This window comes from Panthera uncia, chromosome A2, assembly GCF_023721935.1.
Source record: "Panthera uncia isolate 11264 chromosome A2, Puncia_PCG_1.0, whole genome shotgun sequence".
NCBI lineage: Eukaryota > Metazoa > Chordata > Mammalia > Carnivora > Felidae > Panthera > Panthera uncia.
This window is the reverse complement of record NC_064816.1, coordinates 161,773,719-161,791,876: the sequence shown is the minus strand read 5'-3', so window position 1 is coordinate 161,791,876 and position 18,158 is coordinate 161,773,719. Positions and strand designations below refer to the sequence as shown.

The following is an 18,158-nucleotide window of genomic DNA, read 5'->3' as shown; positions in this document are numbered from 1 at the left end:
GGGGTGGGGTGTGTAGAGGAGGGGGTGCGGGGTGGGGGCGTGGGGGAGGGCGGTGAGGGGTGGGGGCACGTAGAAGAGGGCAGTGGGAGGAGCGGGGGGGGGGGTGGGGGGGGGCGGGGGGGCAGGGAGGAGGGGGGTGGGGGTGTGGGGGAGGGCGGTGAGGGGTGGGGTGGGGTGCGTAGAGGAGGGAGGAGGGGCGCGGGGTGGGGCGCGAGGGGGACGCCGGGAGGTGTGGCGGGGTGCGGAGCCGGGAAGCGGGAGGGGCTCCGACGTGCGTGGGGAGGGGTCGCGAGCGGGGAACAGCCGGCGAAGGCAGGGCGGCGCGCTGTGCCTGGACCCTCAGAACCCGCGTGCGGGCACCTCGGTGAGGACGGAGACTCGAGGCTGTGATTCGTGAGTGGTGCCCGCAGCCACCGAGGGTGGCCCTCCTTACGGCGGCCACAGGGGACCCACCCCATCCGCGCCTGCGCCCTCTGGGTCGGCTCCACCGCTGTCGCAGGGACCGTGGGACCGGCTTCCGTGTGGGTCTCTGATGGGGACGAAGACGTGGCACCGTCTGCACCACCGGCTTCTTGGCCCAGACGCCGGCGTCGCCCCACCGGACGGGCCACCCCGGGGTCTCAGGCACAGCGGATTTGGGGAACTCCTCTGCGCCCGAGGTAGGGTTATCTGCTGCGACACTGGCCGAGCGCACGGGTGCGTCCCTTGGGATACGGGAGGCACCGCGTCTCCCCAGGGGGCGCTCCCCGGGTGTCTGTCGTCCGCCGGGACATGGTCTCGCTCAACTATGACAAGTCCTAACAGAAAGACGTTACCGTGTGTGATTGGTGACAGTCGTTAGACCAGCTTTGACAGCTGGTAGACCTAGGGCAGCGGAGAGCTTCGGGCCGCGTGCACTAAACCCTCTGTGGACCCACGAAACCGGAGAAGATGCCGGTGGTTGCTGATGCCGTCACTTCTCCGGGCGCACCGGTCTCCACTCAGGTCTCAGAGCCCCGACCCTCCAGCACAGAACGCTGGCGGGTCACCGCACACGCCCGGCGTCCCCACTGGCCACGCCGTCAAAGTAAAGGAAACGGTGTAACGGAAAGACGCCGCCGGAAAGCCCCATGAGGACACTGGCCGACTGCTTGGGTGACGAAAATTCCCTTGTGCGAGGCCAGTGTGCACCAGCGACCCCCCCACACACACGCGACATCAGGGAATTCATCCGCTCCTGGCGGGAAGATTATTGACTCACACGCGTCAGTTCACTTGGCGTGAATGACGTAACCAAGGCGCCTAGGAAAACACTATCCTCAGTGTTGCAGGACGGGTTAGAGGCACAGGAAGCCTCCGCGCACCTTCCTTCGACGGGTTCACGGGGACGTGTTCGGATGACGGCACGTGCTAGCTGATGGCTCGGCCGCAGCCCTCCCGAAGTGCCCCGGGCTGCCTTCAAGTGCTCTTTGCCCTGCCAGCAATCAAGAAGACCTTCTAGAACTTGTTTCTTCCGGCATCCGTGGAAATCCTTTTGTATTCACTGACAACACGGTGCACTGTAAATAACTCTTGCCAAGTTAACTGACCTTTCATCAGTTAGGTCTGTGTCCGTCTGTCCGCCTGTGGCCTTGGACTTGTGCCTCCGCCCCTTGCCGTGCACGACGCGCTCCAGCCGGTGCTTACGTGTACGTTCATCACGACGACCCTGTAAGAGCCCCAGCCCACGTTTTGGATGACAGATCTGGCCTTTAAAATACTGAATAATTTACCCAAATGTCACCTGGCTAGCAGGTGGCAGGGCCGGGACTCAAGCCCTGGGCTCTTAGCCGCTGGCCGTGTGGCCTTTGCCAAGGCAAACATCGCATCTTCCTGGGCCTTGGCTTCTTCCATCTAAAATGGGGGCGTAGCCCCTGTTCTACATAGGGCACAGTTCCAGGAAGAAGAAAGGTAGCATCTGTGGAACTGCTTTTAGAAGAGACAGAATATTGGAGAAGCTCGGGGCAAGGAGTTGGGAAAAGCAGCGTGTGCCACACGCCTCCCGACTTCCATCTGCGGGGCAATTTTCTCCTTCCCTCCTTGATAAGACTTACCGTTTTGGGTCTTGTAAGGGAAAACGGCTGCGCCTTAGGGCCAGAGACAGAGCGGAAGGCACCGAGTTTCCCCTTTCTGGCTTCTGGGTGAGCTCTCTAACCCTAAAGAACACGCCCCCTTCTCAGCCAAAGTGTAAGCACCCAGGTCGCTGTAGAACTTTGCTCCGTGGTTGTGACCACTGTGTCGTGTTTGCTCCCGGGGCGGGAGCCTGTGCTCGCACACCCTCCCGAGGAACCATACTCAGTCCGCGGGGCGTGGGCCAGGGACACGAGGGTGTGCTCCTGAGCGCCCCGCCCCCCTGCCCCGCCAGCCTCACCTCCAACTTGCTGGCTGAGCTTGAGTGAATCTCAGCCCTTGCCCTTACAAAGAGTGGAGGCAGCCACTCCCAACTGATGCCAGCTCATCGTCTCCCCTAGCGGCCCTTTTAGAAAGATGAACAGGGAAAGTGAACCACAAAAGAGTTGGCATTCACCCAAGCAATCGAAACACCCCCGGCTCGTCCCCGCTGCATGACCATACCTCCACGGCACCCTGCCTGGCGCTCTGGTCCTTCCCGGGTGGCTCAGATGTCCCACATGGAGGTTCAGACGGCCCAGTGTTAAAAACAAAGCAAGTTCACCGTTCACTTTGAAATCGCCGTGTCACCGCAAACTCAGTTACGTGATCGTAAGGTGGCACGGCTTGGGAGCTTCTGGAGCCCTTGTCCCGACCTCAGCGGTGCCTGTAAAAGGGTGGCCTGCGGGAAGTGACGCGGCTGACGCGGTGCTTCGCAGACAGCGTGACGGCAGGGCTGGCCTCACAGCCGGGCTTGGGCTCAGCGGCTCCAAGCAGCTTGTCCCCTTATTCTTCAGAGCACCCGGCTCCTAGATTGTGTCTGTATTTCGCCGAGACTCCCGAACCTGTGAAGCGTCTTCTCAATTTCCTGACTAGAAGACTCAGCTGGCGTGCGTTCACCGAGCTGCTTGCTCGCAGGACAGGGCAGCGCTGTCCCCTTGGAGGTGAAGGGCACCCAGCAGCCCTCAGGCCCGCGCCTGTCTGGCCGGGACACGTTTGGGACCCTCACAGCACGCCCTCTGAAGCCAGAGATACACGGTCCGGCTCTTGCCCCCTGTACCCCTCCCCTCCCTCTCGCCGTGACCCTGCTCTTTGTGAAAGGTTCTCAGGCAGGAGGGGTCCTCACTGCCACTATCGGCAGTGTCTGAACTTGGCTGTGTTGAGACGATTTCTCATAGGGCGGGGCTCCTGGGAGGCCCTCTGGAACCCTCCGCAAGCAGCTCGAAGCTCTGCTTCTGTATTCCAGAACTGTACGTAGGCTGCAACAATAGACTAGGTGCAGCCTTCAGAAAAGCTGCCTGCTTCTGAACGACACATCGCCGTCTCCAGCTTGATGCGTCCAGGAAGAGCCCCGCAGTGAAACTGGGCTTTTTGTACTTGGTTTGGGGGTCACTGTAACCAAGTCTGAGTTTGTTCCACTTGCTGTGTGACAGGCCAGTAAGTCAAGAGGCCAGGGTTGGGGTGAGGAAAGTGACCCTACCCGGGAAGCCAGCAGACCAAGATGGCGGACCGTCATCCCGGAGAACCATCTTGCCTCGGCACAAATGCAGCCTTCCTTTGTGTCGAGAGAAGGGGCGGCAGGAGGGGCTGGAGTCCAAAGGTGGCCGATGACCGCAAACACCCGGGAGCCAGAAGGGGTCTGAGAGGGACCGTGAAACTCCTTTGTCCTTGGTCACTCGATCTTTGCCGATAGGAATCCTGTCACCATGGTCCCATAAGTCTCGGACACAGCGACGTTATTTCTATACGTACTTCCGTATCTGCTCGGGAACGTGGGGTTCCGGTCGGGCGGTTTTGTACGAGTCTCGGCCGTCGGCGACGTTCCTTCAACAACCAGCACGCTCACGCGCAGGGCTGAGCGCGGGTTTCCAGGCCCCGGGTCACGGCAGCCAAGGAAATGGAGCAACGTGGAGTCGGACGCACCAGGTTTTCCCAGCGCGGTAGTGTCTGCAATGTGGTACGATGACACAGGTCACCAGCTTTTCTGGTAATTTGTCCAGTTTCCTGCCAGTGCCAGTTTTCAGTCTCTCAAGAATAAATCTGTGCAGGAACCCAAAACCACCGAGCACGTGGGGTTTTTGTATTATTTCTCACGCCCCAGGGGGACGTCTCCGCGGCTACCGTCACGAGTGCCTCCGCAGCGTTTCCACAACCTTTGGGTGCAGATGGCCTCCAAGCAAACCGTGCAACGTCCGGGCTCGTCCGCAACTCTAGATGTTTCTCATCTGTCTCGTCTCTACTGCAAAAGAGCTCACGTCGATACCTCGGTAGGACCGGTGGGATGCCATCCGGTCCCATAGACCCACCAAGTTTCCCAGGCCCCAGAGTTGTTGTTAAAAGAAATGAAGTAAAACGTCCCGGAGACATGAAACCGAAGCAGAGTCCCCGCGCTTTCCCTCCCCCACTGCCCAAGCTGCTTTCAAGGCCGGGAGCCTGGACCTGGAGACGCCGCTGAAATTCAGGACCGGGGTGAACCACTCACCACCCCCCAAATCCCTGGCTTCCTAGGCTCCGGCCAGGTTGTCTCTGTTTTCTCAGAAGAAAAGAAGTCGGGGTTGTGCACGACACCCGAAGCCATTCACTGGGGCAGAGATGGCGAGTGGAGCACACCGCCATTCTCGGCGGCCTGCAGTTCTCAGCTGGTCCTCGCAGAGGACGGACAAGGTGGCCGCACGCCCGGGGACGGAGGGAGGAAGGAGGGACCCTCGTGGGCGTCCCTCCCTGAGGCTGCTCCCCGCCGGGGAGTGGCCTCGCCCCGCTCCCTGTGCCGCCTCCTCCACACCCGACCGAGGGTGCAGCTTTGAAAGTTCCTGAAAACGGGCAAAGAGGGGCGTCACCATACACAGGAAGGTGGTTATTCCAGAACCAGAATTAAGAATCATTCGCGTGCCAGGGGCGCCTGGGCGGCGCAGTCGGTTAAGCGTCCGACTCTTGATTTTGGCTGAGGTCATGATCTCCCAGTTCACGGGATCGAGCCCCACGTCGGGCTCTGTGCTGGCGGCATGAACCTGCCTGTGGTCCGCTCTCTCCCTCTCTCTCCGTCCCTCCCCCTCTCGTGCTTTCTCTCTCAAAGATAAATAAACTTTTTAAAAAAAGAGTAATTCAGGGGCACGTGGGTGGCTCAGACGGTTAAGCATCTGACTTCAGCTCAGGTCACGATCTTGCGGTTTGGGAGTTCGAGCCCCACGTCGGGCTCTATGCTGACAGCTCGGAGCCTGGAGCCCGCTTCGAATTCTGTGTCTCCCTCTCTCTCTGCCCCTTCGCTGCTCATGCTCTCTCAACAATAAATACACGTTAAAAAAATTAAAAAAAAAAAAGAATGATTCGTGTATCAAACACACTAAGCTCTGACAATCACATGTCCCTAATCCCCACTGATATGTCTGGTTGCAAAATCAGGTTGCTGTGCATGTTTAAGGCACTTGGCTGTGTCGTCAGGGGACCCCCGCTTGCACAAATCTCTGTTCCTTCTGTAACTGTTTGCTTTTTCTCCCATTCTCCCTTTAAAACGAAATTCCTGTCATCCCAGGATTTAGCCGTTCCCAGATCACAGAATTTTATATACAGAACAGTTGCCTAATATCTCAATATTCATGTTGATACGTGTTTCCTGTATGTGGCCAAATATGTCTCCTACTTAAAGGGAAACCCGTAGGGGCACCTGGGTGGCTCAGTCGGCTAGGCGTCCGATTTCGTCTGGGGTCATGATCTCGTGGCTCTGTGGATCGAGCCCCACGTCGGGCTCTGGGCTGACAGCACGGACACTGCTTGGGTCTCTCTCCCTCTCTCTCTGCCCCTCCCCTGCTTGCGCTGTCTCTTTCTCTCCCAAAATAAATAAACTTTTAAAAATTTAAAGAATAATAATAAAGGGAGGCCTTAACTATAATCTTGCAGAGGAACACTAATCCTGGGATTTGAATCTGTGTAAGAAAAACACGAAAATATCTAAATTCTACTGGGTGAAACCTAGAGTCAGGTGCCCACACACCCTTCTCCTGGAGAAGGAAGTGATGGTAAGTGGCCTAAGCAGAGCCCCAGGAGGGGACGTCACCTGCACGGGCACCCGGTGCCGCTGTTTCCTCGCACAGCCCCTTACAGACACAGGCCCGCGTGCACATCTAACGTTATGCCTTTGGGCTTGTTTGCAGACGATCACTCCAGGGTCCTGCTGAGATCGGAGAACAGCCACAGCAGGTCGGACTACATCAACGCCAGCCCCATCGTGAGTACCTCCCGAACGCGCCCCCACCCCCGGTCACGAGCGGATACGGCCTCAGCCGGCCGGTCAACTAGTCTCCGCCGGGTACTAGCCAACTAGGTACTTAGTCTCCACCGGATGACTGGTGAACCAGGTGACTCATCACCAGCCGGCCTGGGCTGGGTCCTCGCCAGGAGAGAGCGGTCCTGGGTCCGCTGGCTTACTGACAAGAAGCGTGAATTTCAGGAAAGTCTACAGTCGGTTGTGCCCCTCTCTCCCAGACCCACTTGTTCCCTGTTTATTCAGGGGGAATGGATATTAGACCCGCCGGCCCCTTGATAAAATGACAGAGGGCACCGGGCAGGTGTGTGCGCAGGCTGGTCTCCGTGGGTGTTTCCAGGGTGGATGTACCCCTGAGGATGGGGAGTGAGTGCGGGGCTGTGCCTCCGCGGGCCGCGCTCTCTGCCTCTGAGACCACAGAAGCCCCTGGGGGAGACCCCCGACAGGCAGGCTCTCCGGCTCAGGGAGAGTCCCTGGAAACCCACACCTGGTGTGGGCCTCTCCCGTCACAGACGCTGTGGGAGCAGTGGCGGGGGGGGGGGGGGGGCGAGCAAGGACGGACTAATCGATGCTCAGCCTGGCTTTTCAAAACGAAGTTGGAACGATTCCAAGTGGGAAGAAAGTAAAATGAGGGTCCACGGAATGGATGTGCTAAAGCACGTGGTTGATGGCGGAGAGTTTGGGAGCCGGTGGGGATTTATGGGGGAGGCTGGTTGTGGTCCCCCCTCAGCAGCCCCATAAACTGTGCAGGGAAGCTTCAGGACGTCACAGCGCCATCAGATGCGCTTTCAGGCAGACACAGCGCTCGTGGGACTCCGGCTCAGAGCGCGCCGGTGACGCGTGGATGGCTCCGTGAAACCCCGGGTCGTCCCTGGATTCGTCCTGACAACCCCTCCCAGCCCCCAGGAGCAGGCTTTACATGAGAACATCTGCCGTGTGATCACAAGCCGCGGCCGTGGACGGTGGACCGTTCTCGTGGCTGCTGGCTCCATGTATCTCAGGAAGCCTGTTGTGGGAGTCCGGTACGCCCCGGTCAGACCCCATCGGCGGCCCTCTCGGCCCACAGCGGGAGCAGTGCGTTACACGCTTGCCGCGAGGAAGCGGGTTAAGAGCTGGTCTGCTGCTCTGTCTACACCCCCTGAGCCCAGACCTCAGCTCCTGCAGTTATTTATGGGAAGGAGCCTCGTTACTTCGGCACATGTGGCCCTCAAGGGTCGGTTCCCTCCGTGTCCCGAAGGTTCTCATTCGGAGCCATTCGGTCTCTCTCAGTAAGTGCCCTGTGCCGTGCCCGGTGCTTTTGTGTCGTTTCGGATTCCGAAATCAAGCCAGAGCCCCATCGGTTTCCAGTCTCTCGTTCTGTAGACAGAGAATCGTTTCTGGTGAGGTCGGAGACTCTAAGTGCCTGGACGTGGTGCCCTCGCGGGGGCCCGTGGTGACGGCGGCTCAGATCCGCCTGGAGAGCCGCGTCCTCCTGATGGGCTCCGTGTCCCGGGCGCAAACCACGTCACGGGGCCAGGAAGAGAAATAACACAATTCTTTTCAGGTCTGAACGATGCGAGTCCAGAGTTGGGGCGTGCCCAGCTCCCCCCACTTCGACGGGTTCCAGCTTCCCGATGTGTGCGTACTTGAAGCCGAAGCGGGTTGCGGGAACCCGCTGCCCCCTGGACACCTGCAGCAGCGCTCCCGCGTTCTGGCCTCCCCGGGCCTACCGGGCAGGGGCCTGGTCTGAAGGCGACGCCCGAGAAAGAGGGATTTAAGGCCTCGTTTATGTTTCCCTTTTATCTCGTGCCACAATTCTTTCTCTTTTTTTAACTCGGGCTCTAAGAAAGAAGCACGGAACCTCTTCTTCCTGAAGTAGCCGGAGGACGGTGACAGTGAGCTTCCGAGCGGCGGTTGGATGCAAAGCTAACAGTCCCAGCCCCAGAAGACCCTGGCCGTGCGGAAGAGAAGTAGCAGAATTGCATCTGTCACGTCTGTACTTGGCCTCGTCAAATGCCAGGGAAGTCCTCGGCTCGTAAATAACGCGCAGTCTTCGCTTTGAGATCAGAGGTCAGGAAAGTAAACGGGAACCCTGTTTTTCTGCTCAGCACGGCGGAGGGACGCCCACCAGCCCCGCCTGAGAGCGCAGCGTGGCTGTGCCTGGGACGCGGACTGACTCGGGGCAGTAACGCCCGTTTGCTCGAAACTGACGCAAACTTCTTTACGGGAACGGGTCTGCAATTCCCCAAACGTGAAGCTAAACTTGCTTTCATTCCACTCTTTATCGAGGGAGAAAAACCCTGTTCAAGTTTTAATTCAGAATGCACTGAACGAATACAGGTACGCACGGACGCCTCGGGAAAGGAGGGCTGGTCAGATGTCCTGAGTATCATAAGAAATCGGCGAAATGTGGGAGCCAGCTGTCTGGTTCTCAGAAAATACCCACGAGCAAACATCCATGTGTGTCTATCGTAGCCTATAATTTACTTAAATCTCAACTCAGACAAATAAAATACGAAAATAACTTCAGCTCCTAAGTCAGCGTCCCTCACATCAATTTCCAAAGCTACCGTTTCTCGGTAAATTCTCCCATGAACACTTAGTGTCGGGAAAAGTGGCTCAAAAACTCAGGTTTGATATCTGCTTGTTTCTAAGAAAACGTTCTGTGAAGTTTGCTCGAAGTGTCAGAACAGATGCAGGGGCAGGTGGGTAGGCATTCAGAAAGAAAACACGCGTGCGTACGCTCCGAGATCTCAGAGTAGGGGCGCGGCCCCGCGCCCCTCCCGGGTCGTGGGGTCAGGGTGAAGGCAAGGCCCCGTGGGCGCAGGAGCAGGGCTGGCGCCCCCCCTCCCCCCCGCCCCGAAAGACACATCGGCGTGCAGACGGCCGGTTCCTTCCCCGGTGCTCTTGGAGGCTTCAGGACGTGGGCCCCTGGTCTTGACGGGCTGAATGCTTGGGTTTAAAAATCTGTTCTGCTTGCACTGCTGGAGGAATTATTGCTGAGTTTTTAACACACGTTCGAGTTTTGAAAACGACTCACACCTACTTGAAAACTGCCATTCCGCGGCTTCTGGCAGGTGGCGAGGTGTGTTTTCTGGTACGTTGTACCTGTGCATATAGAAATTCATAGCGATACACCCTTCCGGCTCCCCGCCTCCTTTGGTGTCTTCGTAAGAATCAGCCAGCCACGTGGATAAGGGATTCAACACAAACAAACGGTTTTCCTCTCTCTGGGGAAAAAAACAGACAGGAAAAGCAAAATCGTGCTGTTGATTATACTTGGGACCTGGCACCCTGTGGCCCTCACTTAACATGCAGTCACTCGGCGTTAAGTCGCGTTTGATTGGATGCTTCTGTCAGGCGGTCCACGAAGGAAAAGGCCACCCGGGGGCGTGGGGCGTACACGCACGGGCTCTCGCTGATAGTCTCAGGTGGCCGCCAGGATACCCACACAGGCACGCACGTGGAATCCCGGAAGGAACGGGCACGTGGAGGCCCTGGCACAGATGGCCCCCCCCCCCCCCCCCCCCATTCCCCAGACGCCGGGACAGAGGCCAAGAGACGGGAGCTGACTCTCCACGGTCCCGGAGCTCGTGTTGGTGAACATCACAGACGTACAAGGAAACAGTACACGACAAAAGAAAGGATAACGAGAGAGGATGGGGAGGAGACACAGCACAGACCGTAGGAAGCAGCAGGCACCACGTTCACTCGCACGCTGGGAACGGTAGCGGAAGACACGCGTCCACGTCCACGTGTTGGGGTCGCGGCCCGAGTTCCTGATGGAAAAGGCAGTGTTAGTAGAAACTTACTTGATTGCCTCTGCTCACACTTAACCTGCCTTGGAAATCTTAAATATAAAGCTTCTGTTCACTTGGTGAAATATTTGCTTTGCGTTCCTCAGTTAAAGACCGCCCACGACCATCAGGCTTTCTGTCGCCTGGTATTTGCCACGCGCACAACATGCGCGACGTGCTTCTGCCCAGAAACATTTTCCGTTCAACAGAATGTGCACGGGATGAAGTCACTGTAATCGTCTTTGAGTCATTGTTGCGCTGATGACACATGTCGCCGCTCTGGGATCATTATGCTATTTACTGCCTCCCGAGTGGCGGCCACGTGACCGCCTCCGCGGCCCGAGCCGCGTCGTCCCTTGTCCGGGCGCCTGAGCGGCGGGGTGGACCACGGAGACCTGCCGCGGTAGGATGCCTCATTTACGCTGCTGAAGCCCTGCTCAGGTTTTTACTCCTCGTCACAAATCTCTCAGTTTGAAAGCAGCTAAGCCGCTAGTTTGAACATAGTAACGATTTTTAAATGAGACGCTTTCTAAATTGCTGTGGGCAAAAAAGCACATTTGAAAAGGAGGTGGGTTTTACTTTTCTTGCAGAATCGTTTGCTGGGAAGGGAGGCGGTTTTTGTAAATAGCTGTCACCCTCACGAGTGCATATTTTGAAAAAATCAAAACTCCTTATTTCTGCTAAGCCTTTCCACTGAAACGTTTTCATTGGGGCTTGCAGAGAGAGTAACGTAATTTACCTGTATTGTGTGTGTCGTGGCGAATTTGAAAACGAGGTCCGGCTGTGACTGGGAATCACTCAACTGGAGGCAGAGAAAGACTTTCCTGCTCCCCAACCCCAGCCAGCGTCCCACTGTTGTCATGTGGGAATGACTCACGCCCCCCCCCCCCTTCCACGGCGCGCGTAATTATTCGGTGCGCGTGCGCTCTCTCGTGCCGTCATCCCTGACGGCCGTCATCCCTGAAGGGCTGGAGGTGCGGATTCCCCGGGCCGGGGTTCCAGGGACCGCGCCTCCCGCGGGCTGCTCTCCGAGCCCGGCACAGGGCCGTGTCTCAAGGTGGCTCTGGCCTGCACGCTGACGTCCTCGCGTGTTGCCACAGACGACGTGGGTTGAAACTTCCTCCTTTCTCGCTGTATTGGGAAACGTATCCTTAATAACTGTCTTCGACTGCAGAGAATTTCAAATCCGTGATCAAACCCTGGCATCACAAGAGTAAACTCTAGTGCCTGATGGGAAAGAATCAGGCACTGAGCGTGTCTGGAGGTGAACTGCCAGCACGAGGCCCGTCCGGGCCTCGGGGGGTGGGGGGGGGTCTCCCAGGTTCCTTCTGGAGCGCGTGGCGGGCAGGGCAGTCCTTGGGGACACGACGCTGATGCCCCCGTGCTCTGGGGCTGGGCGCGACCCCAAGGGGAAAGGGCCGTCCGCACAACAGCCCTCCGCCAGGCTTTGTTCCTCGACCCTTTGCCCCTTCTTTTCTTCTGCTCAGTCTTTGAATTAAATGTTGTAATTAAGGTACTTTGAGCCAGACTCCCTCTGTTGAGGCCAGCAGGCTGCACTCGGACGAATCCGCCGGCCAGAAGACCCACGACCGCATTCTGCTCTTTGTTGGTTTTCAGCCCCTTGCCTGGCACAGTAGGAATAGAGTCGGAAATGCGCGGCTGGAAGGCTGGGCCGCGTGTCCCGGGGCGGGTCTGCACGCGGTGCTCGCAGACCCCCCGGACGACTCGGTGTGCCGGAGCCCTTTCGGGGCCACAAAAACGAGCTCCCCACGAGAGGAGCCGACTCTTCCTGGGGGGCAAGGTGCACCTGTTCGTGAGTTCTTGCCGGACCCGGAGGGGGTGGGGTGGTTCGCGGGCTCCCCGCCCCCCCAGAGCCTGGGCCTCCCCACTCCCCGCCCCGCACCTGTGGCTCTCACAGAGGGCATGCCGTGAGCCCTGCACGTGGCCTACGGTGGGCGTGCAGGCTGCTCCCGCTGGCCGGTGGCCAGGGTGGAGGCCGCTCGGGCGACACGTGGCTGAGCTGCTCTGCAACGGTGGCATCCGTGGAGACGCTGCGGTGGTGACACCCCCCGCTGTGCGCCGACCGCTGGCCTCTGGCCTCTCCGGTCCGCCGTCCTCGTTCGGGCTCGTGCTGCTCTCCCATTACCTGCGTATCAGGCGTACGGAAGGCATCCCCACGCCATCCCCAGGCTCCGAGCACGGGCCGCAAGGGCTCCCCCTCAACGCCAAGCGCTGGGGCATCCCGGGGGACCCAAGGAAGACCAGCCCGCTTCTCTCGCCTCCGCGCACGCCGTGTGTCGATGCGGCACTGGGCGCGGGACGGGCCGCCTTCACCTCCTCCGTAGCCGGTGCTTTACTTCCTGGGTTCTTTGCTAGCTTGGTAGCTAACCTTTGTTACTGTAATCCTATCTCTGCAGATGGACCATGACCCCAGGAACCCTGCCTACATCGCCACCCAGGGACCCCTGCCCGCCACCGTGGCCGACTTCTGGCAGGTGAGTCTCGTTTAATTAAGACTTCCTTCTGAAAACCAGATCTTACGTGTTGATGGCGCGCGATGCCCCAGATCCCACGAAGCACATTTAAACGTGTTTAGAGGCGTTCATCAAGTGTTACCTGCTTTCAAAATTTAAATGAGTCTTTTATTGTTTTATTATCGGTCTTCTGTTTTCAAAACTCGAGGATACAAAATTCCCTTTGAGGGACTGAATGCTTTAAAGACCCTTATTTTGTTAACCCCCGTACAGTCGTACCTTATGAAACATGAGGAAATGGAATTAATAAGCGTTTAAATTGTCGTAAGGTGTTCAATGTGTCTTCATCTATTGTTCTCCTCTGATGAGGGTAGAAAATGGTGTTCAAATCATAGTTTCTCTCCCTCGTAGATTCTCTTTAATGCATTCGAAAGGCCTGGCTGGTCTGTCTCCTTCCGCACGTCCCTGACACCCAGCCAGGCCCAGGCGCTGAGAACCGCTGAGAGCCGGAGCCAGTGAGAGCAGGACCCGAGAGCAGGCGTCCTCCCCGGGCACCGGCCGGGCCGCAGGGCTCCCGTCCGGCGGAGGACGCGGTCGGGAGGGCGGTTCCGCCAGCGCTGTGGCACGTACGTGGACGCGGCAGCTCGTAGGCCCAGGGCGGCAAGCCGTCCCCCCACAGCAGCATGGTGACGCGCGAAGACTGGGCTGTTTCGGATCCCGGCGGTGACAGCAGCTCCTGAGGGCAAACGCGTCACCGGGCTAAGGGTCACTCAGCTGACCCGTGCCGCACGTGTCCTCTGCTCCTTGGAGGCTCCCGCTCCCGCCCTACTTGCCCGTCAGCCCTCTCTGGCCTCTCCACCCGGAGGAGGGACCCGTCTCGGCAGCGGCTTTCTGCAAAGTCGGGACGGGTCCAGGGCCCGCAGGGGGCTGGCCGGCGCCCCCTGCCCTGTGAGCGTGTCGCTGCACGGGTACCACGGCCTCCCCGCCCCAGCGAGCGGAAACCCAGATTGGAGCACGTCTGCACGGCCCCTCCCTAGCGACCTTCACGCTACTGGAAAAAATAAAACACACCGGACCTCAGAGTCGTGGCGCCCAAACTTGTAACCGCGGCACAGAGCCCTCGAACTGCAGCGCTGGGAGGGGGCCGAGGAACCGGTCCCACCACCCACCAGATGCTGGATTTCCTCCACGTCACCCCGACAGCGGTCACGCAGCCTGAGCGGGGTGCCTCCCTGCACGGGGAGCTCAGTGCCCGCGGGCCGCCCGGTCCCGGCGCAAGCGCTCAGGCAGGAACTTGGCGCCGGGGCCACGGGGGCCGCGTGAGCCCGTGGGTCCCGGCTCTGCTCTTCTGGCGTGGCTGACGCTCCAAGGAGAACCCGCTCGGTGCTGTTCCGCTGCGTGGGGTCCCCGGCTTCTTCCGCTCCGGAGGAAAGGGCCTGGAAGGTTCTGAGACTGCCGACGGAAGCTCCACTTTGCCTTGACCGTTCTCCGAAACGTGCGTCTTTCCGCGCGGCATCCAGGGCCCCAGACACAGGCTGTTTCCTTTCTCCCAGCCGTCGCCTCACACGCGCGACACAGCTCTTATGAACAGAATCGCCCCCGAGTGCTTGTGGCACTTCACGGCGGGAGTCGTTGCTCGAGGCCACCGGCCACCTCCCACGGACCAGGCCGGGCGCTACCAGCCGCGCGCTTGGGCACGTGATCTTTGTGGTCCGCAGGACTCAGAGGCTCGTACTTCGCCCGCGGCCACGTGGCGTGGGAGCGGCGCTTCTCACAGAAGGTTGTGGTCGTTGGGGTGACTCGTTCCGTGAGTATCTGCAGCCCCTAAGTTCTCGAGAGCGTGTGGGGGCCCGACACCCAAGAGATACGTCCGTGAGATGGAAGAAAACTTCTCTAAGTGAAGTAACGCCAGGAAACTAAGCATGAGACCACCCGAGACACACGGCAGCCGCCACGGTCGCTCTGTCCGAGGAAACACCAGCGTCCCTCAAAGTGGTACCAGGTCTCCCAGGACAGGCAGGCTTTGTGGCCGACGGGCTCGCCCCTCCGGGGACCGTTGGCCACAACCGCACGTCGAAGCCGCTGACAAATCCTGTCCCGAAGAAGCCGGTTTCGCTCTGTCCCATCCGAATGCCCTTGACCGCGACGCCGTGGTCTTGAGGAAGCAGCAGAGGGAAGGGTGTCGGCACAACTTTTCCGTGGCTGCTCTGGCTGCTGTAACAAAGTGGCACAGAAGCTCCCGAGGCCAGAGGTCCGAATCCGGGCTTGCGCCTCCGCGGCTGGCTTCCGGTCGTGGCACTGCTCATGGACGCACCGCTCCCGCCGTGGAGGCTCGCGGGCATACCGCTCGGTGTGGACGGCTGTGGACGCACTGCTCCCGCCTCTGCCTGCATCCGCACGGTGACTGCCCACGGGGTGTCTGTTCTGTGAGCAAACTTCCCTCCTAGGAGGTCGCAGCCGTTAGACTCAGGGTCCATTCTGACCAGTGCGGCCTCCTCTACAGAGGCCCGGTTTCCAGAGAAGGTCACGTTCACACAGGCTGCAGGTGTGCAGGACCTTTGGGGGACACTGTTCCACCCGTGACAGCGGCTAAGAAAAGAGCATCAATCGAGCACCTGGTACCGAGCTGCTGTGACAGACCCGCGGCCACCGAGGGAATCCAGAGAGAGGCTGCCGGGCGGGTGGGGCAGAGGAGGAGGGTGGGCGGGAAGGGCAGTGAGGGCCAGGGCAGGTCGTCATCGGGGGACGAGAGCCAGTCCCAGCACGTCCAGAAACGTGGAGGCTCCTGGTGCGTCTACATTAACGTCCGGGAAGGAGCCAACACCTGGAGCGGGCACAGCCTTTGACGGCCCGCAGGCACCCAGCTGCTCTGGTGTGTGTGATCCGTGCCGGGAGGGACGTGGGGTCAGGAGGGCAGGGAAGGAGAAGGCGATGAAGGCCCGTCGTCCACAGGTCCGGCCCCTGAGGTGGGAACGCATATCCTCACCCGGGAGGACGTCCCCCTACGTGTAACGGGGCCTACACGGCTGCTCTGAGAGAAAGACACACACACACACACACACACACACACACACACACACACGCATGTGTGCAAAGGGAACATTTAAGTCCAAGTTAACGTAAGGAAAGGAGCGGGAAGAGAGAATAACACTAATTGAGGGCTTACTGTATGCTAGACCCTGGGCAGGTGCTTCAGATGTGACTTCAGTCAATGCCCCTATCGACCAAGGACGAACTTGAGCCCCTGGGGTCCCCCTCATGTGAGGTCGGAGAGGGTCAGGTCCAAGGAGGGTGGGCAGCAGGGCAGCGTGAGGGCAGTTGGAGTTTGCTGGGGACAGTTTGGGTTTGGGAAGATGGCCCGTTCTGGGGCCGGTGATGTGACGGCCACACAGGAACGTGAGTGTGCCCAACGCCCCTTAACTGTGCACCTAAAATGTCTACGAAGGTACGTCGTGTGTTGTGTGTATTTGACCACAGAGAAAGTCGTGACCCCCATCCTACCAGAAGGCTGATGTCCGGGGTGGAGGGAGGGGTTCTACATGACCTCCCCAAATCCACACGGCCGGCCGGAGGCCGGGCACGTGTTAACCCAAAGCTGTGAGATTTGGACGCTTCTTACGACCCGCGCTCCTTACAAAGAAGAAGGTGCAGGGGCGGGGAGGGCGTTACTCATCGCGGGTCCATAAATAGAAAAGAAGGGAAAGCAGTCTGACCGTGGAGACTCTGCGTTCACAGAGTAAACGCCCTGCTCGGAGCCGTTGTGTCGCTCTTCCCCAGGCCGAGTCCGCGAAGCTGGTGTTCCTCACACACGTGTAGGCGTGTCCCAGAGCTCGCCGGGCACGGGGTTTCCCTGCAGGGAAGTCAGCTCCGCACCTGCCGGGGCGACCACCGCGCCAGCCATCTCCAAAGGAGCATCAGGGCAGCTTTCTCGGAGAAGGGACATCTCTGAGACGTGAGCTGGGGAGTCGTGGGCCTGGCCGGGCAGCAGGAGGAAGGATGCCCCCGGGGAATTTGGCCAGTCCTTGTCATCCTGGCCACGGGCGGCTGCTCTCTCTCTGAGGCAGCGTCCCTACTCCGGCTGGCCCCGACGCGGCCCGTCACCGCCACCGCCACCCTGTCCTCAGGGGAGGAGGCGGCTGCCTGCCATCTCTCGTCTCGTATCTTCGGGGGACACTGGCAGAGCCGCGTGCTGTCCGCGAGGCAGCTTCCACGTGTTCCCCACCCTGGGTGCGGGGTGCCTGGGAGGCGTGGTGGTCGTACGCCAGGAGTTCGGGCACGTGAGGACCGTTTCCAGGTGTGAACGTACTCCAGCATGCGCAAAGCCCCCGGACGCGGGTCGCGGCAGCGCCCCGCCCCAGGAGTCGGGACGGTCCCCGTGGTAGGTGGACTGCTCTCGCTCCCCGTTCACCACGGGGCGGCCCCGCCGAGAGGACGCTCGTGAGTTTCTAGCCGTGCCCGCCCTGCCTGACAAGTGAGCCCCTTCAGAGGGAAGCCGAGGCTGGCGGGACCCGCTCGGGGCAGCGGGAGTTCAGCGGGTGCCCGGTGAGCGTCAACACGCTCGCCGTTACCATTTCAGCAAGAAAAACAGCCTGCGGTCCCGTTGGGTCGTCCGCTCTCTGAAGACTTTCTGCTGTAAAGTCAGCTGGGGAAGCACGCCTTCTCCTTCCCAGAAGCGATGGGCTGGGTTTAAACAGTGTTTTTATCTTTTGGTGTCTCTCGATCACGGTTCTTACGGTGGCCAAGAAAAAACCCTGAGCCAGCTCCGAGAGGGGAGCCAAAGAACGCACACGTTCTCCCTTCCAAGGTCGTTGTGCGCGGGGGCGGGCGGGGGCAGGACGAGAACACCGGAAGAAGAGTCGGACAAAGCCCGGAGGCTGGATGGGCCGAGGACCGAGTCTGCTGTGTGTCTGCCCTGCTCTCGCGGCCCAGGTCTGGCGGGGGTGAGAGGGCAGGTGGTCCCGTCATTGTTCTGAGAGACAGAGCGCGAGCAGGGGAGGGGCAGAGGGAGAGGGAGAGGGACAGAGAGAATCCCAAGCGGGCTCCGCACCGTCAGCACAGAGCCTGACGTGGGGCTCGATCCCACAAACCGTGAGATCATGACGTGAGCCGCTATCGAGAGTCAGCCACTTAACCGACTGAGCCCCCAGGCGCCCCTCAAATATTCAGTCTTGTTGAATTTCCTGCACCTAAACTCATAAACCTTTAAAGATAGAAGAAAACTTTTGTCACGCTGCCGTACTTAAAGTTGGGGTGGAAAGCCCTGCTCTGCAGGGGAGTCCGCGGTTATGCTTGGGGAGCACCGCCACGGAGAGTGCGGGTGTCCTCTTGCCAAGCTTCGAACTTGGGCCTCGGTGAAAAACACAACGTGAGTTTCTTTCTCAGCTGATATCATGGATCACAGCAGAAAACATGCTCGCTATTGCGCTCGTGTCTTACTGGTTCCCTTGTCCCCTTCCTTCCTCCCTCCCTTCCTGTCTCCTTCCTTCCTTCTTCCTTCCCTCCTTTCTTTTCCTTCCTTCCTCT

The 18,158-nt window shown here is 59.5% G+C and overlaps 1 protein-coding gene across 7 annotated transcripts in view; it reads left to right on the top strand.

Annotated features, from left to right (window-relative positions):
* PTPRN2 (protein tyrosine phosphatase receptor type N2) overlaps positions 1-18,158 on the top strand; it is an 803,411-nt gene that overhangs the window by 755,445 nt on the left and 29,808 nt on the right. For all 7 annotated transcript variants that reach the window (XM_049642198.1, XM_049642197.1, XM_049642193.1 and 4 more), the window contains 2 exons: positions 6,276-6,349; positions 12,579-12,656. In XM_049642198.1, the coding sequence (XP_049498155.1) occupies positions 6,276-6,349; positions 12,579-12,656 (152 nt within the window). The remainder of the gene's footprint in view (positions 1-6,275; positions 6,350-12,578; positions 12,657-18,158) is intronic.